General features: G+C 42.5%; 2 protein-coding genes and 2 pseudogenes across 2 annotated transcripts in view; 2 read left to right on the top strand and 2 right to left on the bottom strand.

The window, feature by feature from the left end:
* LOC126559692 (surfeit locus protein 4 homolog) overlaps window positions 1-22,672 on the top strand; it is a 464,744-nt gene that overhangs the window by 16,135 nt on the left and 425,937 nt on the right. The gene's annotated exons all lie outside the window — the stretch shown is intronic.
* Window positions 348-2,978, bottom strand: LOC126564730 (uncharacterized; annotated as a pseudogene).
* Window positions 3,028-9,613, bottom strand: LOC126564719 (uncharacterized). Its single transcript, XM_050221816.1, has 5 exons — window positions 9,592-9,613; window positions 7,832-8,012; window positions 7,575-7,770; window positions 6,791-7,442; window positions 3,028-3,044 (listed from the first exon to the last, which is right to left on the bottom strand). Exons 1-5 carry the CDS (start codon window positions 9,611-9,613, stop codon window positions 3,028-3,030), a joined length of 1,068 nt encoding a protein of 355 aa, XP_050077773.1.
* Window positions 9,975-12,184, top strand: LOC126556218 (uncharacterized; annotated as a pseudogene).

Here is a 22,672-nt window from a genome sequence, read left to right as displayed (position 1 = left end):
AGTTGAATGGAAGCTTCTCCACTCTTCCTGAAGTTCACCTGGCAATGCACGATCCCAATCCCAAGCCTTTCCATCGTGCTTTAAGCTCCATAAACGTTGCAGGAAAATCTTGGCCAGAATGATTGTCGGACCCAATAACCCGAGAGGGTCGAATATACTTGCTGTGTACGACAATACCAGACTTCTCGTCAATACTTCAGCGGGTGGTGGAAGATCGACTTTGAAGCGAAACGAATCATTGGTTGGTGCCCAAACCAACCCCAACGTTGATACTGCCTGGCCATCCTTCCATTCGTGTAACGATTGGATAGCAAGATCTTCACGCGGAACATCTCGTAGAGAACATTTCATGCCCACTTCTTCAGTGCAAAGCCCGCCGAATCTAGCATTTGCGAAATTTGATTCCGCACTTCGATGGCCTCTTCCAAATCTGCTGCACCGGTTAATAGGTCATCCACATAGAAATCGTGCAGAACAGGATCTACCGCTTTAGGATAACGGCTCTTCTGGTCATGCGCTATCTGTTGTAACGTACGAGTGGCCAAGAATGGCGCTGATGCAGTACCGTAGGTCACTGTCTGTAGTTCGTACGTTGCTATCGGATCGGTGAACCGTTCTCGGTAACGTATTCGTAGAAGTTTGTGATAACTTTCACAATGGCGCACTTGCCGATACATCTTTTCGACGTCTGCTACTAAGGCTATGGCGTGCTTTCTGAACCTTTAGAATGATCGTGAACAGATCATCCTGTACCGTAGGGCCTATGAGCAGAGTATCGTTCAACGAGTACCCAGATGTTGTCTTGCAGGAAGCATCGAAGACAACACGTACCTTGGTGGTCGTACTCGTTTCTTTAACCACTGCATGGTGAGGGATATAATAGTGCGGTATGCTATGATCAACAGGTTCGGTAAGCTTTCGCATATGTCCCAAACTTTCATACTCCGAAATAAACTTTTTGTATTCTAGATCCATTTCAGGATTGCCCATCAGCCGACGCTCGACAGCTACAAGCCGTCTATCTGCTATCATTCTTGAGAGACCGAGGACAATCTCAGAATTCGTTTTACGGGGCAAGCTTACGATGTATCGACCTTGTTCATCGCGTTTTGTAGTTGCAGTGTAGTGTCTTTCACATTGCTCTTCTTCTAGCGATAATGCGGGACCTTCTAGGATCGATTCTGTTTCCCAAAAGCGTTGCACGATTGTTTCTAGTGACTCTTGAGCAACGGTTGTGAGGCAAGACCGTTGGCTGGAAGCCGATGTCTGGGAAGTATTCCCAGAGATTGTCCACCCGAAGGAAGTCTCTACAAACCATGGTCTGCCTTTGCCCAATCCACGCTTTCTTCCAGTATGCATTTCCCAATATGCATAACTACCGATGACAATATCGACCTTGCTTGGGACGAATCTGCTAATGTGACGTTCGGAATCTTCCATGAAGTGATGTCGATCGGTATTGTGGGAATATCAGCAGACGGTGTATTTAAAATCAGAAACTCCATAGGAGTAGACACCTGTTCTGATTTGCTCTGCACTATAGCATCGATAGAGCCCTTAGCCTGCTGTATCGCTTGACCGATACCTACTATCGAAACATCGACCTTCGACCGAGTTGTTAACAACTTTCGTGCTAAGGATTCCGACATGAAATTGCACATGGATCCTGAATCCAAAAGTGCTCGAGCTTCGTGTCGAATACCATGGTCGTCGACCACCCAAAGTAGCACGGTTTCGAGAAACACCATTTCTTGGTCCGAATTTGCCGCCATTGACACTTTCGGACGCGTGTTGTCATGTAGCAGGCTATGATGTCTGGCATTGCACGTAATACAACGATTCACGGACTTACATGACTTCACCTGATGGTTGTGGCTCAAGCAGTTGTAGCACAGTCGATTTTTCGTCACCAGCTCTCGTCGATGTTCGATATCCTCCTTCAAGAACTCTGGGCAGCTCCGAAGATTATTCGTCTCTACGCATCCCAATGGACACGAAGGCTGCATGGCGTTTGACTGGCCATGCGTCGTGTGCCGTGTTGTAGCTGCGTGTGCGGTGTGTCTCGGTCTGACCTTCTGCTCGCTGCCGGCCACCGTTCTCCCATACGTCTCGATGTCTTGCGTGAACTTCCGAGTTGACCTGAGAATAACGATGCGATCTTGTAAGAAATCGATAAGATCCTTATACTTATCTCTCGGTGCTTGTGACGAATGCTTTTCCCAAGCCAGCATTGTCGAAGGATGTAGCTTGAAGAACATCAAAGTGGTGAGCGGAGAGTCCCAATTGTCGACAGGTTCTTTTAGCTTTTGTAGGCCGTGCACATTCCGCTTAAACTCGTCGACGATTTGTGCCAACTCATCGACAGATTCCGATTTCAGCGCAGGGAGATGGTGAATGTTGCGCAGATAGTTCCGAATCAGCATGCGCGGGTTGTCGAACCGTTTCAGCAACGCAGCCCATGTGACTGCATAATTATCTGCTACCAGCGTAGTGTGCTCAAAGAGCAGCGCGGCATCCCCCTTCAGCGATGACAGCAGATACTGTAGCTTCATGATCGGTGGAATCTCAGCTGACGAATCGATCATCGACACAAACCGATCACGGAACGTAAGCCACTTAGTTGAATCGCCATCGAAAGTTGGCAACTCAATTTTCGGGAGTCGTAGACTTGGTCCCGAATTACCCGATGCACTAACACTTGTGTTCGCATACAGCACCGAAGCATTAAGCGGATTAGCGTCACAAGGTTTCTTTTGTAGCAAGAAACCTTTCACTTTGCGATAAACGCTGTCCAATTCACACCTTTCTTGCAAACACGTTTCCTGTGCCTCTACTGATTCATCGTATTCCTCTATTTTAGCGATTGCGCTCATGAAATCGTCCTTGTATTGCTCCAACTGTTCTAAACACACTGGGACTTCATGAGCATCACTATCCGAATAGTTCAGTTTGAATTGCTCAATGTTCTTTATGAGCATCTGCGCTTGGCGCTTTTTTAATTTTTTTCTCCATCTTAATCTCACTCCACTAATACTTTGGCACACCTGTAAGGTCGTTACCAGATTGCGATGTTGCACGAGTTAGCGAAACTATCACTTCGGATTGTAGAGAAGTTAAGAGAAACGAAAGCTTCCTTCTTCTAAGGCGGTTAGGCTGAGAGTGCCGTCCTTTTGCTTTATTCCGATTTAAATATAAGTTTCGTGTTCAAAAGGGATCGGGTGATGAAAGGAAGGATTTAGAGAAAGGACGTAGATAACGGTGATCGTCCGGATGACGATCTTGTGTTGGTTTAGGGCTGATACCGTTGAAGGGATCCTGAATCAGGTACGGACGCTCGATATGTTGGTTTAGGGCTGATACCGTTGTAGGGATGCAGAATCAGGTTCGGACGCTCGATCGACCGGATGACGATGCTGTGTTGGTTTGGGACTGATACCGATCGACCGGATGACGATGCTGTGTTGGTTTGGGACTGATACCGTTGAACAGTTTTGATAACTGTATCTATGATTCTGGGTTGTTCCGATAACTCACGCAAGTTGTTCAAACTGATGGCGCGATCGAATGTTCGTTAAGATGGTCACGTTTCGCGATGGCGTATCCTTACGACGACGCTTCACTGTTCAGGACGCTTAGCGGATGACGCCGTATAATTGGTGCGGAGCAACAACTCACAATTCTCACTAAACGTGCAATAACGAAGCACAATCACGGAACAGGAACAAAATTGTCTCTAAGCAACGGATACGTAGTACACGTTTCAACTTATTTCGCGCCTGTGGTGCAAGGCAACGATCGTTGTGCTTCACTGTACTAACACAACTATAGCAAGCCAAAATCAATTTACGCCACAATTCACGTAGTGAAATTGTTCAATATCACAATCAACTGATGAATTCCACCCAATCCGGTTCGAAGGACCAAAAAATGTATAATTTTGCACTGGCGGTGGGAATTTATAAACTTGTGATATTGGCGGTTGTAAAATGATGTTTCACGCTTGGCTTCTCTTTTGCTACTGTTTATTCCTTTGTCCGTTTTAATTCATTTTTACAAGTTCATTCGTGTTCATGCAACTTATCTTACCACAGTTCATATGCCTAAGATTTTGTGTTCAGTTAACATGTAGTTAACAGCTATACATTAACATGTATAGCTCCTACGGTTGTCAAGTACGAAACGTAAACAAAACAATTACTTGACATATTTCTAACTGTGAATTAATCCCTAGAAATCCAACACCATCTTCTTTACACCTATGTGAACGTGTATCTATCTTATCTTAGTCAGTGTCAGCGTTACTGTTCCGTGCATACATTCGCGCCTTTTCTCAGTCAGTTTGATACTTGTACATAGAGTAACTGTGAAGTATGAAAGATTTTTTTTTTCAAGTGAGTATTAGACACAGCTTACCTGGGCTAGATCTAAGTCATGATGCGTGTTAGATTGACCATATCGCCATATGACTATATCGTGAGGCCAGAGCAATGCAGGATTTTCTTCAACATAAACTTTCTGTTTAGGGAGCAATGGAACCGGTTCAAAATCGATCGATGGACCCTAAGATTGCTGCAAATCCGCCGGTGGTGCCAAGAGCATTCTCGACCCAACTTAATCCTGCTTTAGGAACAAATACAATAATTCCCACATCAGACTTCACACCAAATCCTGTTCCATCACCACACTGACGAACATCATACGTACGACAGATTCCTGGGGTTAAAATTATTTCCCAAGTAATTATCCCTGCAATTTCTACGGCATCAGACCCTTCTCCACCACTGTACCCATGGTCAACATCCCTTCAGCAGGATCCTACTGCACATCCCAACTCCGTTACAATAATCCCTTCATCTACTAAAACATATATCGACCCTGCACCGCCGTTGTACCCACGATCATCATCCCTTCAGCATTCCATTGCACATCCAAACTCCAGCACAACAATCCCTTCACTGCCTGGAACATGTATCGATCCTGCACCTCCGTTGTACCCACGATCATCATCCCTTCAGCAGCATCTTACTGCACATCCCAACTCCGTTACAATATTCCCTTCATCTACTAAAACATATATCGATCCTGCACCTCCGTTGTACTCACGATCATCATCCCTTCGACACATTCCCATTGCGCTAGGTACCTCCCACACAGATTTACCATCGTCATCATACCTATCAGCTCCTTCTATACCTGTTATCCCAGATCCATCCGCTTCACTTCCTGCAAAGTTGGACCCAACCGTTGCCCAATACCGATTGAGAGTAAAATAGACACACTTATAAAGGGCAATCTAAAAGTAGCTGCAGAAATACATCTTGTTTTCAACACGCTGTACAAAAGAAATGGTGTACTAAATGAGTACACTATTCAAAAAATGGCATCCAAGGATGATTTGGATGCTTTTAATGCCAAACTAGGAGGAGATAATATTTTTTTGGCGGAAAATGTTTGTTTAATAATTAGGGCACTACATCAAACGAGCGATGTTGAAATGAGACTAAGTATTATAATCGATCTGTTGTTCGAAAGGCAGTTAATTGCCCAGTGTAGTTGGACAGGAAGAGGATATCCCGACCCTTAAATAGTTTTCTCAATACATACATATAATAACATTGATAAAACTCGCAGGAGGCAACAATTTGAACGGCCTGACAATTGAAAACGTAAAACAATTTTTACAAAAAAAAAAAAAATGCATCATGGTAAAGGTCGATGCGAAGTAAAAACGTTACGGCAAATGGGGTTGAAGCGACAAAAGCCAGACACCGAGCAGCAGTCGCAAATTTAAAGGCATGCGTTTAATGTTATGAGTAGACCCAGACCGTTTTATGGTTGTAGTGCCAGATAAATGCCTTGGTCTCTTTGGCTTTAAGTCTACCAGGCATGCATACATGTGGCATACAATGACTCACTAGACCTAGTTTTGTCCAGAAATAGAATAGTTAGGTTGAATTCAAAGTGATCTCTACTGCGTGATGAATATTATTTAGTGAATAAATTAGTTGTATAGTGCACGTTTTTACGAAGAAAATCGTTACTAACATACGACTGAACATGAAGCTTTTTTTCTAAATGTTTAATTGTACATTCATTTATTTTGTTTTAAGTATAAATTTTCTAGAAGCGTTGAAAACAAAGTTTAAAATAAACTGAACACATCTTTATTATATTGAAAAACTATCTTCAATCACAATTCAGTATCACTTGGAAAAAGGAAGAAAGCATACATGTTGTACATATACACTTCTTGAAAAAGTTCGTATTATATCCCATGATCGCTGCTGTCTATATAATTTGGTCTGTTACAAACATAGTTTTTATTTATATTATTAGTTAAGCGTGTGAAGGAGAGGAGCAAAATGAAAGGTGCATCCCTGATCTATTGAAGCGGCTACCATTTTACATTTTATGTTTTCAATGGGAATTATGTTTATAGTAGAAGATAAATCTTTTATGTCTCCATAATAGTTAAAGATTATGTCCGAGCTGCATGGATAAGTAAAAGCTGGAGATAATTTTATCATAGGATAGCCTTCAATTACTAATGTTTCTGACGGATTGATCACACCATTGTATTTAACAATTAGACCATAACGTGTTAAAAACCAACCGTCTCGATTTCTCTCCTTTAGCATAAAGCTGGAAGTAACATTAACAATAGTTTTTCCCTTTCTCATGGATGTTGTAGGAAATCCGTGATCCTGACTCTCGGAAGCATATTTAATTTCTCCATACTCTGTTAATCTCCCTATCAATTGATGTAAAAATTCACTTCCACCTCGTATACAATCTTTAATTAACTTTAACTTGTTTTCAAAAGGGTACATAGAAAAGGTAGATAGTGGTCCAAACCTATTTACTTCTGCTGCAATATGTAAAAGGTTGTGCACATTGCTGGTTACATGACCTGCACCATAAACTTTACTGAACTCTTCAACAAACTGTTTAAGTAGTTCTCCAGCATACGTATAATACTGCTTGTAAACCTTGGAAGAGAGCAGTGTAATGGCTACATAGTACAATGTGAAATGATAGAAAGCTTTTTCTGAAATTCTGCCTTTTAAAATTGGAATTCTAGCATAATGCAAAAATATACTAAACTCGCTTCCTTTCCAGAATGTTAGATGTTTTAGAGTCCGTAGCTTACGGTGTATCTCTCCTGGTATTTCTATTTTGCTAAGAAGAAATGAAATTTCTTCTTGTTCGTAAGAAGACCATTTAGGAAATGGTGGTAAAAATCCTAATACTAAACCCTTTAACAATTTTTTTGTAACATCTAAATCGATTGCGTGAAGTCTGTCACCTACAACTATGTCTAGTATTACATTTAAATCATAAAATTCCGATACAGGTGATGGCCGTTTCTGATGTCCTCCAGCGTAGATTCCGCTTCTAAATTCTGCATCCGTTCTGTCTCTTCCTACTCCTTCAAATGTTACCTTTCTTGCGAATTTGTCATGCGTTCCAATCAAAGTGCATTTTGAGCAACCGTGCGCTGCATTGAAATAATCTGTTCCTGAAAATAAGAGATTAAATTGACATATTTGATATTTATGTTGAACACCAGGGACATTAGGGCGTAGATACCCTTCAGCGTTTTCCGGCTTTGATGTTCCACAGTATGCTCCAAGTACTAAAACTTCAGCTTTAGGATCATTATGTACTTGCATCAATATTGGCCAGAATTGCGTTCCTCCGCTGTTGTGAAGAGGTAGACCATCCATCGACAAATTGATTTTAAAAGCGTCCAAAGCGGGCGTTACTTCTCTATAAAAAATCACATCATATATTAACAAACTGATAGAAAATAGACACATGAAATACTTACTGATAATAATTTCTTAATGCATTCTGGATCCCCTGGTACCAATGCTGTCCACCAGCAATGCTGAAAATCTCTTTTCCTACTTGAAGCGGTGTTTTCAGCAGCGTTCTGGAATCCAACGGCAGGTAAATTTCGGTGTTTTCTCGCACCAGATGCAACAACTTGTTCAGAGTGGCGTGAGGCACTTTGCAAGATAATGCTCAGTTTCTTAAAGCGTCACAAAATGACTGGTTTCTGTCGGCATTATGCTCATCGTTATCTTCATTAATGTATTCGTCAGCCTCATCCTCATCGTCTTCCAAAATGTAGTCAAAAGGCATATTTTCGAAACACGCATCCCCTTCGACATTGATGTTAGCGCTTCCTGTACCTAAAAGCGCGAACTCTGTTTTAGTAATTTCTAGCGAGGAAAACCATTTCTAATACAGTGAAGCAAAGCTTCGGATACATAAGTTGCATTTTCACCTTTTGAATCCGGCCAGAGACATGAGCTTTGTTCTGAAGCAGCACCACTCGTTTCAGTAAGGTTTTTTTCTTCCCTTTCCTCTTGATACTGCTTCCATAATTGTTTTCCCAGCCTGCTAACCGTCGCACTGGTTTTTCCTCGTTTCGAGTTCATAATATAGAACCGAAGGCGTTAAAACTGACGTGAAATAGTTCGGAATGCTATGGCGGTTATTATTTGTAAACAACGACCGATCAAATTAGGATTTAAGCACGGATACTTCCTTATCAGTGGTCTACCTCGGTCGACGTACAGGAAAGCAGAGAGCCTCGACATTCCTGTATCGGTTTTATTAAAGTGATCTTCAACGTTCGATCAGATATCATTAGATCATTTTCGGATGGGTGCGTTTACAATAGTCGCTTGGTGTGTTAACCGTGACACCCTTACAGTGAGGTTGGAGAGCATCATTTAATCCCGTTGAGTAGTCTCCGCATATACGAATGCATCCGTTCGCCTTGCGCACCACCACTATAGGCGCTGCCCAAGCCGAGAAATTGCGGGTTATTATGCCTTCTTTTTCTAGCCGGTCTAACTCCTCGTCGACAACGGATCGCATTGCATAAGAAATCGGGCGTTTTGGTCGAAATACTGGGACCACATTCTTCTTCAGCTCCATCCTCACTGTTGCCTTCGTGCAATGTCCCAGCTCGTGGGAGAATAACGCTTCAAACTCCTTTTTTACTGCATGTAGACTTTTTTGTGCCACACACACACGATTACATACCGACGCCAGTGGAACGTTCCACAATCCAAAAATTTCCATCAAATCAGCGCCCAGTAACATTAGCGGCTCTTCAGTGACTCGCACCATGCACGGTTTCAGCTGTTGCTTCAAAGCAATGTGTGCACAGAATTCTCCAAATATTTTCAGCTGGCTGCCCGACGCTGTTTTTATCTTCACGGATGGCGGACATAATGGAGGCTGTCCTATTTTCCTCCATTGCTTCAACGATATTATCGAAATATCCGCACCAGTATCCACCATCATTCTCATAGGTTCGCCATTTAGAATCACATTCACGTGACCTTTGCCGTTACTGCTGATCATATTTACTAGGACCGTTCTTACTCTGCTATTTGTTTTCGATGCTGAGAACCGTGCCGCTGCATTACAATGCCCTTCTTTATGACCATACTTGTGACAATGGTTGCACTTATAGTTCCTATACGTGCATTTTCGAGCATAATGCCCTTCACCACAAAGCCAACATTTTGTGGTAGATTTGGCCGGATGCGTATCACGCTGCTCTCCTACATTTCGGCGGTTCATTTGCCATTTCGGACCAGGTCGATCGAACTCTTCCCATCATTCCCGACGTTTATCTGCTTCTCACTTTCAATCATAACGGTGTCTCTCTTCAGCGTTACCATCTTTTGGCACGTTTCCATTAACTGCGTTAACGTGGTCACCTCGTTGTTCGTTGGTGACTCATTATGCAGCGTGTATTGAGCTTGCTGCGCCTGATGCACCTGCAGCGCCAGCTAACATATGTTTTGGTTTTTCCCGAGCATAATTTTAGGCAATAAACACTGCTTTAAATACTGATGCATTTTGTCAACAGATTTCAAATTCGATTCGTGTTTCTGCACGTCAAGTTCATTTTTCGAGTGATATTGTAATTTGTGAACATACGTAATATGTCGAACCTTAAACGTGCTCGTCAAACTGGTGGTTTCTATCGCCGTGTAGATAAGTTATTGAGACCAAACTCTGCGGATGAGGATGCTACAGAAGCAGGACCGAGTGGACAAGGATTGTCGCAAGAGTCCGAAGTTAAAGATTCACCTGTAGAGCTAGAACACCTGCAAGAGGATGTGGATTTTGAACAACTTGAAGGAGAAGATACGGCGAGCATAAACTACATCGATATCGACGACGATTTTTCCGACGACAGCGATGTGGAAGATGAAACTACCCTAACCGTCGAGAAACTTTCCATCGTAGACGGCATCCGTTTCTGGGCATTATCGACTAATGCTACTCATACTTCGATCAACTTGATTCTGCGAGTATTTAAAAGAGCTAACGTCAAAGAGCCTGCAACAGCAAAAACATTATTGAAGACTAAACGTAATGTTTCTTCTGAGATAACCGAGCTCGGCGGAGGACAATTTTGGTACCATGGTGTTAAAAATCACCTTTTGAAATATTTCTGGTAAGTAAAGTGTATGTGCTGTTTCAGAACAACGATTCATTTATTCATTTTATTTCTGCAGCACAAAAAAGCCGCCATCTAAGCAGCTGTCCTTGAATCTGTCGATAGATGGACTTCCTTTGCACAACAATAGCACAATGCAGTTTTGGCCGATAATGTTTTCGATACACGAAATTCCACGAGCACCTGTTATGACTGCTGGCATCTTCTGTGGCTTGAAGAAACCGGAAAACTTAGAAGAGTTTCTGCGCCCTATCGTCGAGGAATTGAATTCCTTATCGGATGGCGTCACAATTCAGGGTGAAAATGTTGCCGTGAAGATTAGGACCATCGTTGCAGACACACCAGCTAGAGCATTCATCAAAGGTAAAACATTAGATAAGATATTACCACTTCCATAATTCCTGATATAGTTCACATTCACTGAATGCACTTTGTTTTATGTTCTTTTTACACTAGGAGTCACAGGCCATACAGGATATGGAGCGTGTTTGAAATACACTATTCCCGGCGAATACAATAGCGCATCGCGTACTGTAACTTTCCCTGGTGTTAATTATCCTAAACGTACCGACGAAGGATTTAGAAACGATGAGTATCCAGGGCACCGCAAAATAGCGACACCTCTTTTGGATCTGTTGCACTTCAATATGATCGATGACGTGATTGTATCGGACCGATTGCATCTCATCGATCTTGGTGTGGTGAAGCGTCTTTTTCTAGGCTGGCGTGACGGGACCTTGGGCAAGAAACGATGGTCAGCCCAACAACGCATGAAAATTTCAAAAGCTCTGGAAAAGTTGCTTTTACCTTCCGAGATCCATCGAAAAGTGCGCTCCATCGATAGTGCGCATTTCTGGAAAGGATCTGAATACGCTTCTTTTCTCCACTATGCCGCTATAGTGATACTAAAGGAACACCTTCCAGACGACATGTACAAACACTTCAATGTTGCTGTTAATGTTGCTGTTTTGTGCCGTAACGTTGCTGTCATCCACCGTGTACAAGCAGAAGTGGCAGCTGGCAGGGCAGATGCTGGAAAAATTTGTTCAGGATTTTGCCACTGTGTACGGCGGACAGTTCATGAGCAGCAACGTTCATAACCTGCAGCATGTCTATGAAGAAGTGGCCGAAGCCCTAAACGTGAAGAAGGCACGTTTAGGGCCCTTACCCTCCATTTCCACGTATCCTTTCGAAAACGAACTTCAGCACTTGAAGCGTCTGCTGCGAAGTGGATGGAGAAATTTGGAACAGGCCGTTAACCGACTTTCCGAGTTGAGTGAATTCCGAATGCCTCGATCGCAATTTATGAATTATCCAACAATTAAGCAACACGGAAAAACAGTGACTCTCTACCTTCGTCAAAACTTCATGTTGTAAAATACAGAGAGAAACTGCTGGTTTCTACTTAAAGATCAGGAAATCGTGCAGTTCAGTACAGCGACGATAGAATTGAGTGATAGAATCGACAGCCTGTGCATCCGAGGCCGAATGATTAATCTAAAAGTTTTAGTGTTTGACGAACCGTACGAGTCTAGCGAAATGTACATTTACAAAGGATGCGCTAACACTTTAGGAGGAGCGAGCGTGGAAATCCGTTACAATCAAATATTTTGTAAGCTAGTTGCTATACCAACTGGTAACAAAGACGAAATAATATTTATTCCCTTACTGCACACGATAGTACAATAAAACACTAAAAAAAAATTCTTTGCACATCAAAATCTTGTTGGTTGTTTTCTTTATTGAAATATCTTCTTCCAAACAACGCAATGAATCATGGATATTCATATTGTTGGAAATATACATAAAGCGTAAGGAAAATATTTAGAAATTTATCCTGCCATTACACGGGAACATAATTAAAATAGCAAAACTGGACAATTTATTATTAGTTAAGAATCATGAACTCACATACTTCACACAAGTATGAAACAGTAAATGAGTTATGTTCAAATGAACCCTAGGACGTAGGAATAAACAACTGTAAACTGAACCTATGTTGGGTAATAGGTGGAACTTATAATCATTTATTTACTAACAAACTAACTAACTAACTAACTAACTAACTAACTAACTAACTAACTAACTAACTAACTAATTAACTAACTAAGTAACTAACTAACTAACTAACTAATTGATTAGCTAGCTACCTACGTACCTACCTATCTACCAAACTACCTACCTTACCAACAAACTACTTAACTACCAACCTAACTTACTATGTATATCAACCTTCACTTTAACTTACTCATAAAGTAGGTCTATGGCAGGAGGTTTTTTTTAAATTGCTAATATTTATCCTACTTTTAGCGTGGTACATTTTTTTCATTAAGAATTGCTTAACATATTTAGTATCAACGTCTAAATTATTATTGCTACCTATTGTTCTAAATAATCATATAACTTCCGTAAAATTACTTAAAGCTATTTTATTTTCTTCCTTATTCCTACTAACTCCCGTCCAATTTAATTTAGCAAAGAATTGCTTCGTAAAAATAATGTCGATGGCATCGTGCAAACGGTTATCGACATCGGCGCGCGATATTTGAAGCTGCATATATCTAATTACTTTTTTGCTAAAATCGCTATCCTTAAGTTGATTATTAAAATCTATAAGCTGCTGTTCTCCGTTTATAGGTTCAATTTGAAACTCCATCCGAGGGAGAAGACCTTCCCTTGGCCGGCTTGCAATGACTAATTCCTCCACCATGTCCATGTTGGCTGGTTAGACATGATGCTGAAAGTAAAATATTTTTTAAAACAGAAATTACATGAATTCTTTGCACCCGCACGCATGTATCGAATTGCCACCCATTACGTTTCATACATTGATGCTATGCTCGCATTCGATGAAAATGTATTGATGCCAATGCATTGAAACAAAAAAAAAAATTATCAGCGCGCTGGTGACGCGGGACACGCGCGCGCTCTTCGCCTTCGCCTTCTTCCCCCCAACAAGTGTCTCAGACGGAGTAACGCCAGCCGCCGCATATTTATATAGCAATCAAATTGCTAACAAAACCCAATTTTAACACCCGACAGAAGAGAACCATGATAGCTCAATCGTTAGGGGCGTAGACGCAAAACATGGTAACATAAATAACTTTTCACTACATACGTAACTTAAAATCTACTTTCTACTTACCTTTGCAGCGAATATAAAAATTAATCTGGATTCGTACGTTATCACACGGGTGCACACACTAAACACATCCAAACACGATGGGCTCAAGCTAAAGAATGTAGACAGGCGACATATATCATAGACCGGCCCGTATGTTAGAAGAGTAAAGAACACGATAATCTACCGATAATCAATCTATCCGAATGAGATGCAAGAAAGCGAATTACATAGCACACATCAAAAACCGAGTAAAAGTACATACGACCGATGAAATACTAGGAAATGACAAAGAAATGCGAGTGCCGAGTAAGGAGAAGAAGGTGCAAGGCAAAACAGAAAAAAGGGGATCGCACTATCCCTCTAGCCTAATGCGAACAGCTGTTTTTTGGGGGATCTACCTGATATTTTGGAGGATCGTTTCGGGGATCACACATACACACGCATTATATATAACCCTCGTTTATGTGTTGTCTCGTATGCATCCAAGCGGCACTGTATCATAGGGTTTGTGCTCCCCATGTTTTTACTTGCATGTGTGTTAGTATCCTCCAAAAAAGTCTGACTTTGCTTGGAAAAAGCGGGGATTTTTTGTCGACCGAAATTCCTCCAAAAGTTCCTCCAAAAAACAGCTGTTTGCTTACTTGGGTCGTAGGTAGTGTTGTGAGTAGTGTTGGGTCAAGTAGCTCTTTTCAAAGAGCGGAGCGAACCGCTCTCGCTCACCTTAGTGAGCGGTGAGCAAGAGGTAGCTCCGCACAGTGCGAATTGCGCTCCGAAGAGCACAATGTGCGATGAGCGAAATGCGCTCCGAAGAGCGCGATGTGCGATGAGCGAAAAGCGCTCCGAAGAGCGCGATGCGCGGTGAGCGAATAGCACGAGAAAGAGACTGTCGAGCTATGTATATCGCTATGAATAATCTGTGAAATTACAAAATGTAGCGCTATTTGAAAAGTGAAAACAAGATAGTTACTATAATAAATTTCTATAAAAAAATAAACTAAAAACAAAAAACGGACTAATGAACACCATGTTAATTTTGAAACTTTATATCTACAAATACAAAGAAGCTGCGTGTGGTTTTTTATGTAAAACTTATAGTTTTTAAATATATTTTAAAAACTTATGCTATATTTTTATGTTTTTGAAACAAGCTGATCTCTTCTTCTTCTTCTTCTTCTTCTTCTTGTTTTAAATGACTTTTTGGTCATCGATTGGCTTAATAGATTTATTGGTACCATATAGTTGGGACCCACTCGGTACGGTCCGGATTAGAATTGATCCCTGGTCCTGCCGTGTGGAGATCAACGTCGCTATCGCTTCTTCCTACGAACCACCCTAACTGTTACTAATACTTATATTTATTATTTATCAAGACAAAACAATGATATCGCTTAATACATATTTTAACAAATATTTTTAACATTCATCATGTTACGCACTATGGTTAAAAACTGATTTTATGAGATTTATGTACATATTAAATCAAGATTGTAAATCTTTGTTCCTAATGTAAGCCATAAGACTAACCGTGAGAAAAAATTATGAAAATAATGATAATAATAAAATAAAATAATCATACTATGTTCCTGTAATTAGAGATTTTTTTCTATAGTAACGGCCTGGCCGTATTTCTGCTAATAGCTAATATTTTCACGCAATATATGATTTTATATCGAAATTTTAAGTTAATTCTTGACATCCTTGTCTAATTTTTATGTTAACCTATTTTGGTTAATGAATAGTATTTTGTTGATTTTGTTTGGTTTTAATCTGTTTCGTTTGCTTGTCTCTACATCTCCTGCCTTCGAAAACACCCTTTCACAAGGCACGGATGATGCAGGAATACACAAAGTTTCTAACATTAAGCAATGCAGTGTTGGAAACTTATTTTTGTATAGTTTCCACCATTCCAGGGGATCTTCAGTCCTGTGAGTCAAAGGCCCCGATAAATAATTGTCTAACTCTTTTTGGACTTCACTTCTAGAATGTAGCACGACTTGCGATTGATCTTGCTCTGAATCAAAATCAATCCATATACTATTTTTATCATTATTTGATCTCTCAGTGTTTTCCTGCGGTTGTTGATTTTGTGATTCATTATCAATAGCGTTTATGGCATTCATTTTCTCAAGTATAAGTGTGCAGCATTGGTTAAATTCAGTGTCACTATTGAATCCTTTGTGTTTAAATCTTGGATCTAAAACTGTTGCAAGCTGAACTATTTGTGAATCCACGTAACTGAACCTCTGCTGAATTCCATCAAGGAGGCATTTAATTAATGTTTTCGTTTCTTTACAACATGTAGTAATCTGTGAATGAGAATTTAATTTTTTTATCATCAAGCTTGTGATCACTTTTACCTTTGATAAGGTCACAATCTTTTCAGCAGATAATTCTTTTGTTACTAAATCGAAGAAATTTAAAACACTTGATGCTTCACTCATAATTATCCAATCATGTTCATTAAGAGTGTTTCCAAAATTCAACACAGCTAATGATGAAACGATTGGATCTTTGTTTATAGAGAAACGCTCCAACATATAAAATGTCGAATTCCACCTAGTTGGGACGTCTAAAATAAGTTTTTGTTGCACGTGATTTAAAAGCTCTTGAAATTCCCGAAGCTTTACGAATGCTTGGGCACTTTTTAAAAAATATTTTACTATCCGTTTTACTGCAGCTACTGTTAAGTGTATAGAATTGTTTATAGAATGTTGAACTATTAAATTCAGACTGTGAGCAAAACATGAAATATGTTGAATACCAGTTAAACTAACGGCTTTTTTCATGTTTGGTGCGTTATCGGTTACAACACATATTACTTTTTCAGAAATTTGAAATTGTTTCATAATTTTTTCTAGCCATTCCGCAATATTTTCAGATGTATGTTTATGGGGAAATTCTTCACAAGCCAGCATATAGGTTATTAATTTGGACTCACTATTAACAAAATGTACAGTGACTGCGAAGAAACTTTCATTTTGAGGATTAGTCCATCGACGCAGCGTTATCGCATCGATCGGCGCTTGTAGCAGTCCTACTGTGTGTGTGTGTGTGTGTGTGTGTGTGTGTGTGTGTGTGTGTCTGTGAGTGAGTTTGTCTATTTGAGCATCGTGTGTCACGGTAAGTGTTATCCTTCCCTATACGCACCGTTGTCCCCGGCTCTACCATGGCGGTAGAGCAGGATGTCTCTGATTCGGATCGGGAGAATGATTCTTGCAGGGAGGTAAAACGAAAGCCTGGGCGCCCTAAGGCTGCGCCAGCGGCAAAAAAAATAGCGATCGACGAAAGGCCTTCGACATCGAAGGCCGCATGTAGTGGTGCCACTTTGGCAAAGAATACCCAGGTGGCAAAAAGTGCCCCGCTGGTAGCATCCAACGAGCCGCTATCGGAACACCGAGCGCGTGCTTACCCGCCGTCGTGGGAGGGTAAGCCGGTTGTCTATTTTATGCCACGAACAAAACAGCTCGATGTGAGGACGATCGCGGCATCGCTGTTTAAGAAGTACCCGGGCGTTGCCGATGTGTTTCGGATGCGTCCAAATAAGATCAGGGTTACCGCAAAGGACCGGGCTCAAGCCAACGTCATTGCGGCTGATCCAGAGTTTACGGAGCACTACCGGGTTTATATCCCCGGTAGTCTGGTTGAAGTGTCCGGCGTGATCCAGGACTTCGAATATCCTGAAGAGGATATAGTTAAATATGGCGTGGGCGCTTTTCAAGCCCCAGGTACGCCAAAAGCAAAAGTGCTCGAGGCAAAAAAGCTTTTTAAGCTTGACGCCTCAGCGAAGGAGGGGAAAAAATATGTTCCGACCTCCTCAATCAGGATCACGTTTGAGGGTACGGTTCTTCCGCAGGCCCTCATTATTGAAGGTCTCCGGATACCGATCGACCGGCCATACGTGCCAAGGGTGGCCACCTGTTCGAAGTGCAGTCGGATCGGACATGCCGATCCGTTTTGTACTCGCAAAATATGCTGCGGAAAATGCAGAGGGGCGCATGCCACCGAGGAGTGCAAAGCCCCTTCTCAAAAATGCTCGCATTGTCGGGAAGACTGGCATGAGGTAGCCTTATGCCCGGTGTACCGCAAATTGCAAAGGGAACAGACAAAAACGGTAGCTGAGAGGGCACGCGGCTCTTATAGCGACGCCCTTAAAGGTGCGAACGCGTCGAACCCTTTTGCAGTTTTGGATACAGCTGCAAATGGCGAGTCCAACCCAACTGCATCCGAACAGGTGCCATTGAGATCAGCTAAGACCAGAGTATCATACAAAAAGATACAACGGAAGGTCCTAAAAAAAAAAAGTAAACCCTTGGCACAACAGCGTCTTGCTAAAGCAACATCCTCAGTCCCAACTCGAGACGCTGATCCTTCTGCTCCCGCTCCTCAATCTGCCAGGAAGGAGCCCAAGAAGAAGCTATCCCCCCGGACCGAAGCCCCTCTGGAAAGCTTGGCTTTTCCAATCGGGGGTTGTCCGAAAACCCCTACCCCGTCCCTTTCCGAGATCCTAGAGTCCCTCCTCATGACCCTGAACCTCCCGCAGCACCTGCACATGATCGCTACTTGGGCCCTTCCTTTCCTGAAGGGGATGATCAAACAGTGGCTGGCCCAATGGCCATGCTTAAGCATGATGGTCCGATTGGACGATTAATTCCTCCGATTCCCACCATCATACAGTGGAACTGTAGGAGTTTGCTTGGTAAGCTAGACTCCTTTAAAGCATTAGTGGGCGAGCACAACTGTGATGTGTTCGCCCTCTGTGAAACTTGGCTATCGGGAGACATTAATCTTACCTTCCCCGGATATAATATAATCCGTGAAGATCGCATTACAAGGGGTGGAGGGGTACTGATTGGTGTTCGAAAGAGTCACACTTTCACCAGAATACCCACCCCTAGACAAGATATTATTGAAACTGTCGCAGTCAAGGCAAAACTTGGCGATCTTCACGTGACAATTACCTCAATTTATATCCCCCCGATAGCCAACAATGAAAAGGAAAAAATTGAAAAGTTCAAAGAGGATCTTGGAAATTTAGCAGCGGTCTTGCCTGGACCACTTTTGATCCTGGGAGATTTCAACTCTCACGGAGTCGACTGGGGCTGCGATAAGGATGACATTCGCGCTCCTATTATCCGAGACATCTGCGACAGATTTGGGTTTTCAATTCTCAACTCAGGAGAGGCAACTAGGATGCAGACACCTAAGAGTAGGGCGAGTGCACTGGACCTGTCTCTATGTCCATCAGCGATGGCCCTGGATTTTAGTTGGAAGGTGATCCAGGACCCTATCGGCAGTGATCACTTGCCGATAGAAATTTCCTACATCAAGGGAGGATGTCCAGTAGGTGGAATCCCCGTTAAATGTGACTTAACGAGGAACATCGACTGGACAAGATACGGTGAATTAGTAGCCGCTTCGCTCTCTCTTGACTTGGAAGATTTGTCTCCAGTTCAGGAGTACGAAAAACTCGTTTCAATTATAAACAAGTGCGCTCTTGAGGCCCAAACAAGGCGCTCCCACCAAGCAAGGACATTCAAAAAACCTCCCACTCCTTGGTGGGACAAGGATTGCCAAGCGGCTTTTAATAAGAAGCGGGAGGCGTTTAAAGCATTCCGGGACACGGGCTCAAGGTCTTTATATGAAAAATATAAAGGACTGGAGAGATCGTGCAAAAACCTGTTGAAGGCGAAGAAAAAGGGCTATTGGCGTAGATACGCCAATAACCTAGACGTTTCGGCTTCACTTAATTCGCTTTCGAGGATGGCTAGAAGGATGCGAAACAGCAACAACATCTTTCTGCGCAGAACTTTCATCAAAATGCGCCTGGCAGTGACCCTATCATGGACTCACCGTTCACTATGGTTGAGCTATCGCTTGCTCTCCTTTCAAGCAAAAATTCTTCCCCAGGCCTGGATCAGATCAACAGCAAACTGCTGCAAAATCTTCCCGACATGGGCAAGAAACGTCTGTTAAGAATCTTCAACGATATGTTGGAGTTCAACAGCGTCCCGCAAGAATGGAGGGAAGTGAAAGTTGTCACTATTTTGAAGCCTGGCAAACCGCCATCAAGACACGATTCATATCGGCCGATATCATTACTTTCGTGTCTGAGAAAACTCCTTGAAAGGATGATTCTTTTACGGTTAGAAGAATGGTTGGAAACCAACAACCTTCTCTCAAGTACTCAGTTTGGTTTTCGTAAAGCCAGAGGTACTAATGACTGTTTAGCGCTTTTGGTGACTGAAATAGAGCTTGCCCGTGCACGCAAGCAGAACATGGGGTCTATCTTCCTTGACATACAGGGGGCATTTGACTCAGTTTCTCCATACAAACTGAGTCAAAAGTTAGAAAATGCGGGCCTGGGACCAAAGTTGAATAACTTATTATTCAACCTTTTGTCGGAAAAAGTTATGAATTTCAACAATGGTCACGTGCAGCTAAAACGAACCAGCTTCCATGGACTAGCACAAGGGTCCTGCTTGAGCCCCCTGTTGTATAACTTTTATGTTAGTGAGATAGACTCTTGTCTAGCGCCAAACTGCAGTCTTAGACAATTGGCAGACGACGGCGTTATATCTGTTGCAAGCAGAGACGCCGACGAAATACAACTGGCTTTACAAACCACTCTGGATAATCTTTCCGAGTGGTCTGAAAACCTTGGTATCAAGTTCTCTGCTACGAAAACTGAGATGGTAGTCTTTTCTCCTTTTAGCGACACGGGAAAAAACAGGGAGAAAAGGCTATATGACCCGAAAATTGATGTCTTTCTGTATGGTGAAAAGATATCAATTACCGACAATTTTCGATACCTTGGTGTATGGTTCAATTCTAGGCTAAACTGGAGTACTCACTTCACCCGTCTGGTGCAAAAATGCAGTAAGAGAATCAACTTTCTAAGGACAGTCACAGGATTCTGGTGGGTCCTGGGACTGTATAAGACGACGGTACTATCCGTATTGGAATATGGAAGCATATGCTTCCATTGGGCATCCAATACGTTGATACTCAAGCTAGAAAGGCTACAGTACCGCTGTCTTAGACTCGCACTAGGGAGCATGAAATCCACACACAACATGTCCCTAGAAGTGATGACTGGAGTGATGCCGCTCAAACTACGTTTTGAAATGCTGTCGCTTCGCCTTCTAGTCCGTTGTTCAGTATCAAATCCCTTGATAATAGAAAATTTTGAAGCGCTTATAGAGACAGGTTCTAAGAGCAAAATCCTCAAGATTTATGAAGATTTTGTTGCCCTACAAGTGCATCCTAGCGCTCCACAGGCATTAAATCGTGCTGCCCTTCCTGAGAACTACAGTTCCATTTTAAAAACAGATTCCTCGATGCGCGAGGAAATTAAGACCATACCTAATGATCTTCGCCCGAGGGTAGTTCCGGGCATTTTCATGAATAAGTATGGTCATTTAGACCAAATAAGCCAGTACTACACTGATGGATCATCCTCTGAGGAGGGCACTGGCTTCGGTGTTTTTAGCGAGTTCACCGAGGCATTTTTCAAATTGAGGCAGCCATGTAGTGTTTACACCGCAGAGCTAGCCGCAATTTTGTACGCACTATCGATGATAGCAGCGAGACCTTCGGACCAGTACTTCATCTTCACTGATAGCCTTAGTGCTATTGAAGCTCTGAGATCTCCGAAGGCTGTTAAGAGTCAGGATTTCCTCACCATAAAAATCATTGAACTGCTTGGCTCAATGTTCGATAAGGCGTATAAGATCTCGCTAATTTGGGTCCCTTCTCATTGTGGAATCCCCGGCAATGAAAAGGCAGACTCACTGGCCAAAACAGGCGTCCAAGAAGGCGCTTTTTACGACCGACCGATCTCGGCCCAGGAGTTCCTTCGTTTCCCACAGCAACTTTTCCTGTCTCGCTGGCAGAGCATGTGGGAGGCGGATGAACTCGGGCGTTTTCTTTTCTCGATCTCTCCGCAAGTGTCCCTGCGGCCTTGGTTCGATGGGCTCTCTGTAGACCGGGCATTCATACGAATGATGTCTCGACTGATGTCGAATCATTTTGCGTTGAATGCTCATCTACAGCGTATAACTCTGGCTCAGACAAAAGTGTGTGGCTGCGGTGACGGATTCCACGATGTGGATCACCTTCTGTGGTCCTGCGTGGAATTTGAAACCGCAAGACCCTCCTTGTTGAGCGCAGTCGGGAATATCGGCAGACGACCGGGTACAGAAATTAGAGAAGTGTTGGCTACCAGGGACCTCCCCTACATGAGGACCATCTTCCGATTCGCCAGAGACAACGGTCTTGTCCTATGATTCCACATCCCAAGTATCCTTCCAATCCTTATTCGTACTTCTCCATTCTTTTTTTGTTAAATGTTGTGTTTTCTATGTCTTAAGTGTATTTTTTGTAGTGCCGCGGGTAATCCGATGACTGGGCAACAGCATTCGAGGGCGATTCCAACACTGCCGTAAAAGGGAGGCAGGCGTTGTTCAAAGTGCAGTGTTCTCCACTCCAGTCCAGTTTTGGCACATTGAGTTTGACAATGTTGGCGTCGGGTTCGGGGTGGTTGGCGGGCTCAGTCTCGGGAGTAGTGAAGTCGCTTTCGCTGCTGCGGGATAGAGCTTGTCGATCATCCTTTGATTGGACGTTGACTAGAGTGAGCTTGGAATGTCATGGCTGGACTGCACTGAAGAACACTGTATGCAGACAAATAAATGTTCGTGCTGTCTTAACAATGTTTATTTGTTTGTTACAGTCGAGACCAAACATCAAATGTCAACAATAGAACAGCCACATCACCACTATAGCCGGAATTCGGATGAAACCAACCACCATCATCACAATAGTCACAGCGATAGTCCCGGACCATCAAAATTCACAACATCCACCACTACATCATCATCATCATCATCATCATCATCATCACCATCACCACAACCATCCACAACCGAGTATGCCCGGGATAAGGCAAAGAATAAGGAGGAAATGCCTTATCAATATAATTGTATTTTTTTTTTCAACACAAGCGGTGTGAACAATACGGCACTGGACCGTCATAATTAATTATAAATAAATAAATA

The sequence above is a fragment of the Anopheles maculipalpis genome, chromosome X (genome assembly GCF_943734695.1).
Source record: "Anopheles maculipalpis chromosome X, idAnoMacuDA_375_x, whole genome shotgun sequence".
NCBI classification, from domain to species: Eukaryota; Metazoa; Arthropoda; class Insecta; order Diptera; family Culicidae; genus Anopheles; species Anopheles maculipalpis.
The sequence above is the reverse complement of the archived record's forward strand: the minus strand, read 5'-3'. Positions and strand labels throughout refer to the sequence as shown.

Coding starts and splice junctions, on each gene's coding strand:
- LOC126564719 (XM_050221816.1), bottom strand. CDS start 9,613: ATGGCAAATGAACCGCCGAAAT. Junction 7,771..7,831: donor GCATTAAGAAATTATTATCA/GTAAGTATTTCA, acceptor GATTTTTTATAG/AGAAGTAACGCCCGCTTTGG. Junction 7,443..7,574: donor AAGGGTATCTACGCCCTAAT/GTCCCTGGTGTT, acceptor TTCGCAAGAAAG/GTAACATTTGAAGGAGTAGG.